General features: G+C 42.3%; 2 protein-coding genes across 2 annotated transcripts; one reads left to right on the forward strand and one right to left on the reverse strand.

Moving 5' to 3' along the window:
- The first annotated feature begins 35 nt into the window (after positions 1-35).
- On the forward strand, positions 36-6,646 carry LOC121627399 (TATA box binding protein). The gene is made up of 9 exons (XM_041966330.1): positions 36-122; positions 646-889; positions 1,499-1,670; positions 1,872-2,049; positions 3,355-3,442; positions 4,035-4,126; positions 4,290-4,457; positions 4,769-4,863; positions 5,152-6,646. Exons 2-9 carry the CDS (start codon positions 839-841, stop codon positions 5,229-5,231), a joined length of 924 nt encoding a protein of 307 aa, XP_041822264.1. The 5' UTR covers positions 36-122; positions 646-838; the 3' UTR covers positions 5,232-6,646.
- Positions 6,647-6,896: 250 nt separating this feature from the next.
- On the reverse strand, positions 6,897-10,330 carry pdcd2 (programmed cell death 2). Its single transcript, XM_041939957.1, has 8 exons — positions 10,044-10,330; positions 9,419-9,527; positions 9,209-9,265; positions 8,562-8,750; positions 8,263-8,412; positions 8,027-8,127; positions 7,828-7,941; positions 6,897-7,645 (listed from the first exon to the last, which is right to left on the reverse strand). Exons 1-8 carry the CDS (start codon positions 10,239-10,241, stop codon positions 7,466-7,468), a joined length of 1,098 nt encoding a protein of 365 aa, XP_041795891.1. The 5' UTR covers positions 10,242-10,330; the 3' UTR covers positions 6,897-7,465.
- Positions 10,331-13,653: the final 3,323 nt, after the last annotated feature.

Below are 13,653 nucleotides of genomic sequence, written 5' to 3' on the forward strand. Positions count from 1 at the left end.
AGATTATATATCCGGAAGTACTCGCTGACGCTCATGTGAGCGCCGAGGAACAACCGACCGACGGTGAAACGAACGTGAAGCCGAATCAATTTTGTTGGTGTGCTGATTTGAAATGCGACAGTGTGAGTGTAACCTAGCCCATAATGTACTGTTGTGCATCGGTAAATGTCGATTTTTTCCAACTCCTTTTAGCACACAAAGTCACTGCTGTTACTGTGGCTCCAACGCGTTTAGTGCCACGGCTTCATGGTAGCTAGCGTAGTGTTGCTAATATTAGCACTGCGGCTAACTTTAGCTAACGGCAGCTAGTGTGTTTATGTCACATTACGGCGGCTGTCGAGGCATCTTGCTGGAACACTACGTGGTGTAAAGTTGCCAGCCGTATTTTACCGAACTTACTAAGCTTTTTAAAGGACACATAATGTGCCGTGGCCGAAATGAATGAACAAACTAATGTGACGGTATTTAACGTTAAAGCTAATTGTGGTGGTTAGCAGGCAGTGAATGTGTTCGCGCCACTGCTGCAGGTGCACGAATTCATGTCATTTGCAAGTCCTTCACCAACTCTGAGGACGCACGGTGATGAGTACATATGAGTGATGAAGTATTTGACTAATCCTTGGTTCTGTCCATCTTCTCAAACAGGATATAGCTGCCAGAGAGAAGAAACAAGAAGAGGGTGTTTCTGCAGAGTCCAGTCTACTGTGGTTGCTGGTGTATTTCTGCTGCGATATAGACCCAAGACGCACAGCTTTGAGGTCCCTGCTGTGTGAAGTTATCTAGCCTATGTTACTTCCTGCTCTCGGGTGGCAGTGAACTAACGTGAGGAGCTAAAGAGATGGACCAAAACAACAGTATACCGGCCTTTCAGGGGCTGGCTTCCCCTCAGGTGACGCTGATTTCAAGTATTTTAACAATTAAAATGAATTTTATGATGACCAGCATTAGCTCCCTGCTTTCCCTCACCACATCACACTCACCTCTCAGTGTAGCTGCCCAGCATACCCACAAGCTCCCATCCTGCAGCTTCAGCCTTGTGGCTTGTTTACATTTATTTACTATGGGTACTGGATGTGGTGTGACACTCGCATAGTCCAGTGAAATGGGCTTTGGGGAGTGACCTTGTCACAGGGGACCCAGTAATTGTGTCATATAATGGGGTGAGCCATCAGCTGGAGCTGCCAAATGGGAGCTGCAAGTTTGCTGTGAGTTTGAAGCAGATGATTGCACACCTACTAAAAACAATTTCTGGAATTGCCATTTCTTTATTTGAAATGCTTGAAAATAGCAACCCAACATAGACACGTTCAACAATGATTTGAAGCATGTTTAAAGTCTGCTCCTAATTCAGGGCCCAAAGTGCTTCTGTTACTTTCACAGATAACATAGGTGAAACAGAATCAAACACTAGACAAATGGTGTTTTAGATTTTTCTTTTATTTATGTGAAGTTCAGTATAGACGTTCACATCATGTTTTTTGGTGTTGTGTCCTTGTAGGGTGCCATGACCCCAGTCATGCCAATCTTTAGTCCCATGATGCCGTATGGCTCAGGCTTGACACCACAGCCCGTCCAGAACACCAACAGTTTGTCAATACTGGAGGAACAGCAGAGGCAACAACAACAACAACAGCAGCAACAGCAACAACAGGCACAGCAGGCAAACACAGGTACAGTGCACAGTACTATCATCTTCCCAGCCATTCTTTCTCAGCATCATGAGGTAAGATCATCATCACCTCCACAGAATTGATGTCTTTCCCAACGTAATATATTTCATCCACGTTTGAGTTACAGTGGACGTTTCTCATCAAAAAGAAAAAAGAACTCGAGTCCAATGTGAATTATTAACAACTTTCTTTGTTGTCCAGGCCTCCCTGGAACGTCGGGGCAGACCCCTCAACTTTTCCATTCCCAGGCAGTAACAGGCACGACCACCACAGCACTGCCAGGGAATACCCCTCTCTACAACACTCCACTGACCCCCATGACCCCTATCACACCAGCCACACCAGCCTCAGAGAGCTCTGGAATTGTACCACAGCTACAGTATGTTTCATATGTAATGGAAAATGGTCACAGTATCAGTTTATAGCACATGTACCAGCACTCTTTGAAACTGTCTAGCTAATAGACACACTTACAAGATGTCTTACTACTGGATATTCTTACAGAGAAATGCATATAATGACCAACATTGTGCACAAGGTCAGTTAGAATTTATTTAGACAACAAACGTAAATACAGCTTCATATTACATAATGCCTAATGCTGGGATCAGACTACACTAAATTTTAGTGGTAAAGCAATTGTCAATCATGGCAAAGCGTTGTGTGTGATTCTGCCGGTCTTGTGTACCAAAAAAAAAAAAACGTCTGTGAATGCACTATAACATTAAAAGCAAATTCAAGAGGCGGTGTAAACTTCGGCCCATCCGGTCATTATTTATACATCTACCGGGTAGCATCCAGCATACAGTTACAACAAGCTCAGCGAGTTTCACATATAGTAATTTTATTTCCATCCATTCCACAGCAGGCTTGGCTGTGTTGATCACATCAAACAGGCTACTTTAACGTTAGATCTGGAATCGGTAGCTAGCTCACCGTATGCTACTGGAGTAATGATAAGTATGTACCCGCAGCTAGGACCAGGGACAATGTTATGACAGCATAGCCAGCCACTTGCCGGGCTGATGAAGTGCTTCTGCTATTTCTTGACAACATTTGTCTTTAGACTCGTTTTGAGTTGGTCATGGTTCTCCCTTGAGGAGACATCAAATAGTCAGGGGGACTGTTGCCACCACTCAGTGAACATTTCCTCTCTTTTGTTGCCCCACCTGATAGCAGCAACCTCAGCATCCCTCCTCCTCCTCCTCTTCACTATGGTTACTGGACTGCATTCTGGAGAGATTGGTAAACCAGATTGGTAAATGCTCGGAACATGTCGTGCGTGTGGATGTCACTCAGGACATGTCAAGACAAAACAGTTCTGACATGCTGGACTTTCCATTGGTTGTTGTTGGGCGCCTGGGACACCCAACGACAAGTTGTTTAGCATGTCACACTACATGGGTATAGTCACCCAATCGTTCACGATCGGCCATGATGCTGGTAATTGGTTGGCCACGACAAAATCGTCTCAAATGTTGACTAGACTCCTATAGTCTGATCCCCGCATAAAGGTGTTCTGATGTCATCTTTGCTTAGTCATACATTTTTTTCTACCAAAACTAACTATAATGCCATTGTTTCCACACAGTGTAACTTTATTCTGCACTACTGCCTGGACAGTTTTACATTGTCTCTTACTCAGTTCTTTTCTTTGTGCTTTTCTAATTTTCCCTGCAATTAGAAACATAGTATCTACTGTAAATCTGGGCTGTAAACTGGATTTGAAGACCATTGCTTTAAGAGCCAGGAATGCAGAGTACAACCCAAAGGTGAGACTGCCACACACTACTGTGATCTGTTACTGTGATTCCAGTTTATTTCAACAAGATGTATTTCCCATTAATGTGGTTATTATTATAAAACTCTGTGCTCACCACCTCCATTGTAGAGAGAAATATGGAATTGCACAAAACACCAAATATCAGGGCAAGCTGCATGATTCTCCTGCAGCTATCATAATAAACATGGTTTTTACATTAATCATTCCAAATGTCTCATTTGCTTCTGAGTCTGACCAAACGTTAACACAGGAAGCAGCCGCCTTGAATAGCCAGGTTAACTGTGAAGGAACCTACATCTTGGTCAACTTGTACATCAGTTTGTTTATGTGTGTGGATCGCTGTCCTTCTAGCATGTGTTTGTGCTAGAGATGTAGTTGTTGACAAAATAAAATGGTTTGTATTTGAATTGCCAGAATAAAATGCCATGATGGACACCACACAGTTTTCATCAACTACCACTGGCTGATAAAGAGAGACCCTTGTGGCTATTTGCTCTGCAATATATTTATTCTCCACACAAGTACATTTATAGAGAAACACGGCTGACTAATCATATTCCTACTCTCTCAATTTCTTGTAGCGTTTTGCTGCGGTCATCATGAGAATACGAGAACCCAGGACCACTGCTCTCATCTTCAGCTCAGGGAAGATGGTCTGTACTGGAGCCAAGAGGTCAGAATTTATTGACATTATGTTCCAAAGTTCATAATATAAAGCCAGATTTTCAGAGCAGTGTTGTCTCTACTGGGGATGATAGTCTTGCCTTGCCTTTCAGTAAAATGTTCTCTTCCTCTTGTCCTATAATGTGCCTCTCATGGACTCACCTTGTCTCTAGTGAGGAGCAGTCGAGGTTAGCTGCCAGAAAATACGCTCGTGTGGTGCAGAAGCTCGGTTTTCCCGCTAAGTTCCTGGACTTCAAGATTCAGAACATGGTAGGAAGCTGCGATGTGAAGTTCCCCATTCGACTGGAGGGCTTGGTCCTCACACATCAACAGTTTAGCAGGTAATTTATGTGTCTTGTGTGGCTAAAATCACATTTCTGCTGTTTTGCTCTTTTCAAACCACCAGCAGATGATGGCTGCATTGTGAGAATGTTTGTGGCCAAGAGTTGTGACACAGAGCATAGATGTGGTTTAGATGTCTAACTGTAATCAGGCTGAGTCATCCCGTACGAACAGGGTATCTTCTGAAAGCATGTTTGAAATTTAAATAACATGTAAGATATAGGTTGCAGACAATATGCAGAGAGCTAAGAAGAGCCAACTTGAAATTGATTATTTCAATGATTGAAATAAAGTGATTTGTCTGTTTCAGCTATGAACCGGAGCTGTTTCCAGGACTGATTTACCGAATGATCAAACCCAGAATCGTGCTGCTCATCTTTGTTTCTGGGAAAGTTGTACTCACAGGTAAGAGCCTTGCTTCTGATAATGGCTTCACTTCACTCATTATTAGTTGTGATCAGAAGTTACCTTGTGTCCTAATCACAACCTTGTATGAGGAGGAGTTGATGTTGGTTAGTTTGAGTTTTTCATGGTTGTAACCAGTGCTGTGCTGCTCTTTCTGGGGTCACAGAAAGCAGAATGATTAGAGTATAAGAAAAAAGGTGTGATTCCTCAAAAACTGTCATTGCTGTGGGCTTTTTTTCCCAGTGTAGCTCATTGTAGTTAATGAAATCTGTGTTGTTTGTTCTGAAGGTGCCAAGGTGAGAGCAGAGATCTACGAAGCATTTGAAAACATCTACCCCATTTTGAAAGGCTTCCGCAAGACAACGTAGAACCTGCAGCTCCTACTTTTACCATCTCGCCAACCCCAACTCTTTTTACTCTGATTTATTTTTTTTTTAATTCACACAAAGCGTCATCTGTATGTTGACCTCTACAAGTGGACTGCTATAAGGGCTGTTTTACAGGGATGTGAGTCATCTCCAGTGTTCCAGACTTTTTTTTTTTTTTTACAGGATTTTTACAGGTTTTTTTTTTTTTTTTGTTGCAGTGTTTTCATCATAAGTGGAGGTATATTTTACAACCAGACATCTCCATTTGTTTGGAACCTTTTCTCTGTTTTAGCTCAGTTTTTCTCGGCTTTGTCTGTTCTGATCACGTCCCTGATTGTACATAGGACTGTAAAGAAATGTAAAAAATCATTGATTAGAAGAGAAGCAGTCAGACATGGACTGTTTTTTACTTTAAATTGTTTTAAGTAGTTTTGTACGCTGCCGTTTTATTAATTGTCCGCTCGGTCCCCAAGTTGTATCAAGATGTGTTCGAGTCTGTCAGCCCTACATTCCTGTTGACAGTGTTTTATTTTGTGACACTGTTTATGCTAGACCAGTCTTCTTTTTGAGAGTTGTGTCTAATACATTCAAATCAGTGGGATATTTGTTCACCTTAGTCCTAATTTCAGAAATGCTGGAATTGAATTTCTCTAAGTTCAACACTTTGGACGAGTCGTAGTGCAGTCCAGCCTGTGAAGGTGAAGTTGGATGCTCTTAAATTTGAATTGACAGTTAAACTAAATTGATCCTGCTGCTAAAGTTGTCATCAAGTTGTTGCTTGGTGCGTCAAGGTTTGTGTCACTTGGTTTGGATCCCTGATACATTTGTGCTTAATCAACCAGAACCAAAACGTGAAGAAAAGACACTGCTGGTGAGAAAGGAGACAGCTTCGTGTTTTACTCACTTAAATTCACATCCTGCGTCCGTCTTCCATTCACTCGCACTAGAACACATGATGATGGCAAATTACACACGGTGCCATGTCTATGTATTGTTTTAAAGTTTTCATATCTATTTTTTTTGGCCATTTAAAACTATTTAAAAGTTTTCTTCTGAAGGGTTATTTTTGAGCGCAGGCACGCGAATCTGTCTTGCCTGCACACTGTTTGCTTGGTCACACCAAAAACGAGTTTAAATTTTGGGCACTTCTTGGTGTGCTTGTGCATCACAGGCAACTTCGACTGTTTCACCATCTGTGTGTCTGTCTGCAACCTGGCATCTGCATGGACAGCAGAATAGCAGAGGAGACGAGGGATTGATGCTAAACAGCATTTAGTATTAATTCATTCTTTCCTCTGTGATTCTGAGCTCAGCAGCAGCCAAGCAGGAGACCAGGAAACTGTCACATCTAAATGCAGTTCTTCTGAAGATTGTTTATGTGCTGCACTGTGCATTAATAAATGTGTACATATGGACTCTTGTCAACGGTGCTTCTTTCATTACAGTAATATTCTGATGCAGTCTTACTTGGAAAAAGCACTGTGGTTGGTCTGTGAACAGTGTGAGGTGTTCACTATCGGTACCTTGGTCACCAGACGTATAATTTTGAGTAGGTGAAGGAGCAGTATTAAAAGAAAAATTTAAACTGGGCTGATATATTGATGGCTGAGTTTTATTGAGCTTGTATAGAGACAACAGTCTACATCTGTGAGGTTCAAACCCAGTGACTTTAGTCAAAATGCAGCCTTCACTGTAAGCGAGACTGTAATTCATGACAAAAAACAAAGGTTTGTCTTCCAAATGAAACATTTCATTTATAAGCAATCAAATGACTGACTCACCTTTGCTCAGTTAAATTTGCTGCTGCAGCCTTATATGCTTTCTCATGGTGGCTAATATCAGATATTAGGCCAGTTTGTTCAGACAGCTTTGTTAAAAGATTTATTGTGTGATAATAAGGCACATGGTCATATTTTCCTCGGTTCCAACAGACCTACTGTATAAACAGTGTGTACCACTGATGGTGCATAACCCACTGAACACAGAAGTCAGACATAACACTGATGAATTGTTATTAACAGCCACAATTTAAATGTATATCAGAAAAGGTTTGGAAGTGTCAGGAAACCATAAATACTGGGCTGCATCCAGAATTCTTGTTTGATTATCTGAACATTTCACAGATTTAATGAACTTGTACATAGCACACTCAGTGCACAGACACATTTACAACTATTCATTAAAAAAACAGAATCTGCTTCAAACACAGATTTTGAAGATCTGCCATGAAAACATTAAGTAGGTTTAATCTGTGTGTGTTGATCTGAGCTGAAGTCCTGCTTCCAGATGAACTCTGTGCAGTACTGGTCGTCATGGTTACAGCTGGCAGAGCATGTGTAGATGGCCAGAGTCCCCCAGTCAATGCTGGCTCCTGTCGAGTCCACACACAGACTGTTTAACAGCTGGGGCATCACCTAAAGACACACACACACACACACACAAATGCACCAAATGTTTGACAAAAGCAGGCCTTGGTTCACAAAGTCATTCCATTGTGACTGACTGTGGTGAGAGGAAAAAAGTTGGAAACGTCAGCACTGAGATGACAGAATAAAGACCTGAGTGAGTCTTCAAGAAGTTAACAGCCGGTCACTACCTGAAACTCAAAAGTCCTCTTGGCGCCGCAGGTGCATGATGGGATATCCTGATCTGAGGGGATGTGCTGAGATGAGACCCACAAGGGAGAGCCCCCTCGACTGTAACGAACCACCTGAACATGACAAAACACTATGAGATGGACATAGACCCTGATTATGTGAAGTCTTTTCCAGGTATATACATTTTTATTTTTTAACCTGGTGTGGTTCTGGTGCGATCCTTTTTTTAAACCGCTGGAACACTTTGTTGTCTTCAGTCTCATGCATAGCCATGTCCTCCAGGTCTGTCTCCGCCAGGGCTGAACAGAAAATGCAAGGTCAAGATAAAGGCTTTACAAAGACATGCTAATTAAACAACTACAATGAAAAGAAAATGTTCAGATTTTTCCATCTTAATACATGTGAGCTGTTGTCAGACATAATTGAAAGCTTACTGTCTGCTAAGGAGGGACAATCTACACCCCCTTCCTCTTCTTCTGCAGCCACCTTTGTGTCTTTCTCTTCCTCCTGCTCCTCCTCCTCAGGCTCAGTGACCAGCTCAAACTCAGGGAAGAGGAAGGGCGAGGTCGTGACAATGGACGCTTCTGTACACGCAGACAGACAAAAGACACAGCAGAGGCGTGAAGTCTTCCTTGTGGCTGCTCTAAACTCAAATGGGAATAAGAATATTACTGCTCAGTGTGTGGAGGGGAAACACACGCACGCCCATTTTTAATCCAATGACATAACACACCTTGGCTGCAACACTCCCGCTTGTGTGTGTGTTTCCAGTGGAGGGTCTGGTGGTGTTTTCCACAGTAGCTTACAGTGTGACAGCGGGAGCAGGCTTTGTTGCCGGGGCAACCGCACACCCAGCATAGTTTAACTCCGGAGACAGGCAGTACACTCTGGTCCTGCTCAGGCTCAGTGGGAGGTTCATCCTCTGAGAAAGAAAAAGGAAAAAAAAAACATCAGTGCAAACATCCAGTCAGAATCCTTTTATCTGCTAATTTGCTGTAACGAACACTTCATGACCTGAAATAATGACCAAAGCCAAGCTACTGTATAAGAAGATAAACAGAAGAACAGAACAGAAGAAAAAAGTTGTAGTCATCTTTCCTACATTGTTACACAACCCTCATTCCAGAAAAGTTGGGACACTGTGTAAAATGTAAATAAATCCTTGCCTGTAAACGACTGAGCCTTTCCATGATGCTGCTTTCATACCCAATCAAGATACTATCACTTGTTACCAATCAACCTGTTTACCTGTGGAATGTTCCAAACAGGTGTTTTTGGAGCATTCCTAAACTTTCCCAGTCTTTTGTTGCTCCTGTCCCAACTTGTTTGAAACATGACAACATCACACGTTGACAGGGCATCCTGGCAAAGCACACAAACCTGGTGGAGGGTCGAAGGGGTAGAACTCATTCCTCCTTGGTAGCTGACTCCTGAAAACTAGAAGAAAAACAAAAACACAATTGGTCAGAAAGCAGAGAAGAGAGGACTTGGGTAACTAAAGATTGAAGATTTTACGTGAGCTGTCATTTCTGCTTAACCTTCACAACAAACATGACACATGACAAACATTAAAGCAACAGCCATGGTTACCTTTCATACAGCGGCTGTCATTGCATGTGTAGCACTCATGAGTTTTGCAGCAGAACAGGAAGAGTGTTCGGTGAAAACTTCTGTCCTGACCAGAAACTGGTGCGTACACCTGGAAGGAAGATGGAGAGCAGTTCAGTTAGGATTCAGAGCAGCTCAGATGAGTCTGAAGTTGAGACTCAAGCTCTTAATCTAGTTTTATAACGACTAAGGCAGCAATACACGAAGATAACTGCATGGCTGTCATGAAGAGAAGGAATTATTTTTTTAAAAGGAATTATTTCTTCCCTAAATGTACCTTATTATTTCTTTGCTGTTACATTTACTAAAGTCACTAAAAAATGTCAATACATAAACAAACAAAATTCATTAATGCTCTATTCCAGTAGTTTTTTCTAGTACACATTTATTCCACCAAAGTTGTTCTCTCGCACTGTGTCTATTATTCATCATCGACAAAACAGCTCCAGTGTCTCTGTCTATCACAGTCTGTCTGTAATTTAGGTTAATAACAGCCTTGTTCAAGTCCACCACTTCCAGCTGACCTCCAGAGTCACAGTGAATTATTATTTACAATGTATGAGTCCAGCTGAACCAGCCGTCTCCCTCTCTTCTCCAGGACACTAACCTGCAGAAGGAAGGCCATAGGCAGGCGGCAAATCTCACACTCCAGCCCGGGCAGAGAGGGCAGGCCTCTCTGGCTGAGCCACGCCGGTGTCCCCCCGACTTTACTGGGAAACTGTGGGGACAGAAGCCGCCATGGCTCCGCCTCCTCCAGGAAACCCAGAACGACCTCCGCCGACGACATGTTTGTATCACTGGACATGTTGGAGATGAGGTTATCTGTCTGTCATGTGAACACTTTGTATTAGCGACCGTCCTAGTGAGGCGAAGAGCCTGTTCAAGCTGTCACAACAGAACACATGAAGCGTGGGTGCAGCTCAGAAAAGCATCCGTGCGGGAACATTAGGCAACCGGTGTTCCGCGTGGCTCCAAGCTCCCACTGCACTACATCTGTTTTGGTAGCCTATACTCTATGAAAACTCATCTAGATTCACATGATATATGGGTAAATATGATATTTAGTCGCTTTTTCTGAAACCATGAGAGCCACGAAGTATTACTGCTTAACGTTTATTATTTAATGTCACGTAGCTTTTTCAATTTGTCCACTAGATGGCGGAAATGTGCCCTCAGTAGTCGACTTGGACTGCTTGGCAAGCCCGCATGACACATTGCATCGTCAACAGATGTGTCTGTGTCAGCCATCTCATTTTAAACACTGTACCACATGTGATGTGTTTTTTATAGATAGTGTTGTATAAGTTGCAGATTTGTGTGAGTGGTCATAGAGAAGATGTTTTTTTTATTGATTTGTATCCAGAGATCGGGGTTGAGAGACAGTCATTTCCCCATGTTGCAATTGGAACTGTTATTGAGGTCTATGAGATGGATTTAAGTTCATAGAGTTAGGAGATTTTTTTTTTCATTTTTTTGAGTTTGTGATTTACTGATTTTATGGGTTTTCCTCCAGGCTGTCAGAGTGGAGGAGGCTGTGTTGTTCTTGCAGTAATCGTTTCTTGATGGATTGTGGTAGGAAGGGAAAAGCTGCAATATGGGTGGTTTAACATCAATGTGGTTTTAATTCTAGCCACGGGTTATTGTAGTCGTGCTTTTGGGTCCTTTTGAATGTGAATTGTAGTTGCTCAGCCCAGACGAGGTATTTTGTGGCCACTGCAGGTAAGAACTGCACATGCAGCCACATGCACCATCATCACAACAGCAGTGTGAACATCTTTTAACTTCTTACATTTCTCCCCTACACCCAACCTTACTTGGGTGTAGGGGAGAAATGTTTTCTGGAATGATTACTTACTTATATGAAGCATTTAGTGATATTGTGGGTGTTTTCTGAGTGTAAGAGGACGGGCTGTAGAACACTCAATTACTTCTGACAGTGCAAAACTTTCTGAATTTTGCAAATGAAAGCAATGCACGGTAGAGCTTCAAAGATGTCTTGAAAGTACTAAGTGGAGTAGTGGAGTAGTGGAGACAGCATCACCTGCTGTGCAAGAGCGAATCAGCTGCTAGACTCGCTGTGGTGCTGCAGGTCATGGAAATCCTCTAGGCATTGTCAGGGGAGGCAGGAAGATGCAGAGAGGGTCTCTCATGGGCAGCCAGTGCTTTTTGCTGTGCGCTCAGAGTTCCACTGGCACCCTCTGAGTGGCAGCATTGCAGCTAAAGTAACGAAGATAACTGGACATGTTGGTGATTTTGCTTTTTCAGTAAGCAGAAGGGACATATCATCACCTTATAAAGTTATTGCGCTGAACTTGTTAGAAAACAGTCGTCTGTTTGGAAATTCCAGCAGCCACAGAGAGAGATTAGCAGCCATGTTTGTGGCCACCTGGGGAATTTGAGATTGTGAGACCGTCTGTCTCCATATATCCTTTGCTGTCTTCAATCTACAAGTGGTCAATTTTGAGTCACTAGCTGTCGATTACAACCCTGTTTCCAAAAAAGTTGGGACACCGTGTAAAACATAAATAGAAACAGAATGTGATGAATTGCAAAATATTTTAACCTGATATTTAATTGAAAATAGCACAAAGACAACATATCAAATGCTGAAACTTAGAAAAGAAATTTGGTTGTTTTTTGAAAATGATATCCTCATTTAGAATTTGATGCCAGCAACAAGTTGAGACAGCGGCAACAAAAGACTAAAAAAGTCGTGAAATGCAAAAAGAAAACAGCTGGTGGAACATCTCACAATGAATGTCTCTATAATGTCATTAAAAGATTCTGAAGAAATCTATGTACATAAGGGACAAGGCTGAAAACCAATATTTGATGGCCGTGGTCTTCAGGCCCTCAGATGGCACTACATTGAAAACAGACAGGATTCTGTATTGGACATCACTGCTTGAGCTGAGGAACACTCCCAAAAACCATCATCTGTGAACACAGCTCATCGCTTTTATGAGGTTCATTCAATTGCTTGGCTGTTTTTATTGTGTCACATGTTTAAAATGCATTACGTTTAAACTGGCCTGGCTTTTGAAAACTGGTTCACCACAGGTTCCTTCTCTGCAGCACATAAAAAAGACAAAATCACATTACAGTACAAAATAAAATACAGGAACTATCACAGACACAAAACAACACAGATACATCTGAGCCGAATCAGTGTTTGCAGGTGTGACCCATCAGATTTTAGTGTGTGCACTCGATGATCTGTGAGTGTAGTTGGAATAAGTGCATGTGAAATTGATAGTGATGTCTTCTTATGTTGTCTCTTGGCAGTAGAGCATTAACTGTTGTAGGGGAGTTACTGTTTTAGATCTGAAAGAAAAATGTAATGGCTAGAACACTTGTGTAGGTTTGAAAAGACAGAGCGTTAGCATGTGATGCAATGCTGTGGTGAGGAAAGGGGGGAAGTTGCCATGGATCTTACAAGCTCTACTGCAAAGTTGCTGCTATTGGTTCAATGGTTTCCTTTGTGTTTGGGGATCAAATTGGGAGACAGTAGGAGATTGTTAAAAGAATGACTGCATGTAGATATGTGTCTGAAACTGTATGGGTGAGATATGATTGGATACTGTGGTAAACATACAAACTCTGGTTGAGGTTCTTCGTTTTAAATGTGGTTTCGTTAAGTGAGATGTGAATCGATGTTTGTGTATTTCCATGATGTTTAGTATTTGATTTGCAATGGCTGCTGCTGCATTTACTGTTTACATATTATTGTATTTCTGAACTGTCTGGCCTGCTACTACCAATGTGAATTTTTATTGTGAGGCTGCCAACACACGCAGCCTCCACAATCTTACAAGAGTTTTTGGGACAGCTTTTCAAATTCCGTTGTGATAAGTGATTCCAGTCAGTCTCCTTCTCTGTGCTGCTCTAACCTGCCTTCCTGACACGTGTCACCTGCCTCAGGTTACCTTCAGCCACCTGCTCTGAATCCTCCCTGATCCTTAGTACAGTCTGGACTCCTTCCCTGCCTGATCTCCTTCCAAGGGATTGTTTCTTCTGTTGCACATTCCATTGAGAAGTATCGATGAAAGACATTGCTAATCTCGGTCTGCCTAATTCTGTGTCTGCGTGCAGCCACTTGGGTCCTTAACATTACAGTAAAACAGACAAATTTAGCCCCTCAAAACACCACTGCCACGGCAAACCTATATGACAAGTACAAGGCCAAGAATTAAATGTTTTGGACTTAAGCGCCACCT

This window comes from Chelmon rostratus, chromosome 1 (genome assembly GCF_017976325.1).
Source record: "Chelmon rostratus isolate fCheRos1 chromosome 1, fCheRos1.pri, whole genome shotgun sequence".
NCBI lineage: Eukaryota > Metazoa > Chordata > Actinopteri > Chaetodontiformes > Chaetodontidae > Chelmon > Chelmon rostratus.

Excerpts from the sequence above, each read along its gene's own strand:
- pdcd2 (XM_041939957.1), bottom strand. The coding sequence starts at position 10,241 with ATGTCCAGTGATACAAACATGTCGTCGGCGGAGGTCGTTCTGGGTTTC. Across the intron at positions 8,751-9,208 it reads CCCCTTCGACCCTCCACCAG|AGGATGAACCTCCCACTGAG; the intron begins GTTTGTGTGCTT and ends TTTCTTTCTCAG. Across the intron at positions 8,128-8,262 it reads TTGTCCCTCCTTAGCAGACA|CCCTGGCGGAGACAGACCTG; the intron begins GTAAGCTTTCAA and ends TTTTCTGTTCAG.
- LOC121627399 (XM_041966330.1), top strand. The coding sequence starts at position 839 with ATGGACCAAAACAACAGTATACCGGCCTTTCAGGGGCTGGCTTCCCCT. Across the intron at positions 1,671-1,871 it reads GGCACAGCAGGCAAACACAG|GCCTCCCTGGAACGTCGGGG; the intron begins GTACAGTGCACA and ends TTTGTTGTCCAG. Across the intron at positions 2,050-3,354 it reads GGAATTGTACCACAGCTACA|AAACATAGTATCTACTGTAA; the intron begins GTATGTTTCATA and ends CCCTGCAATTAG.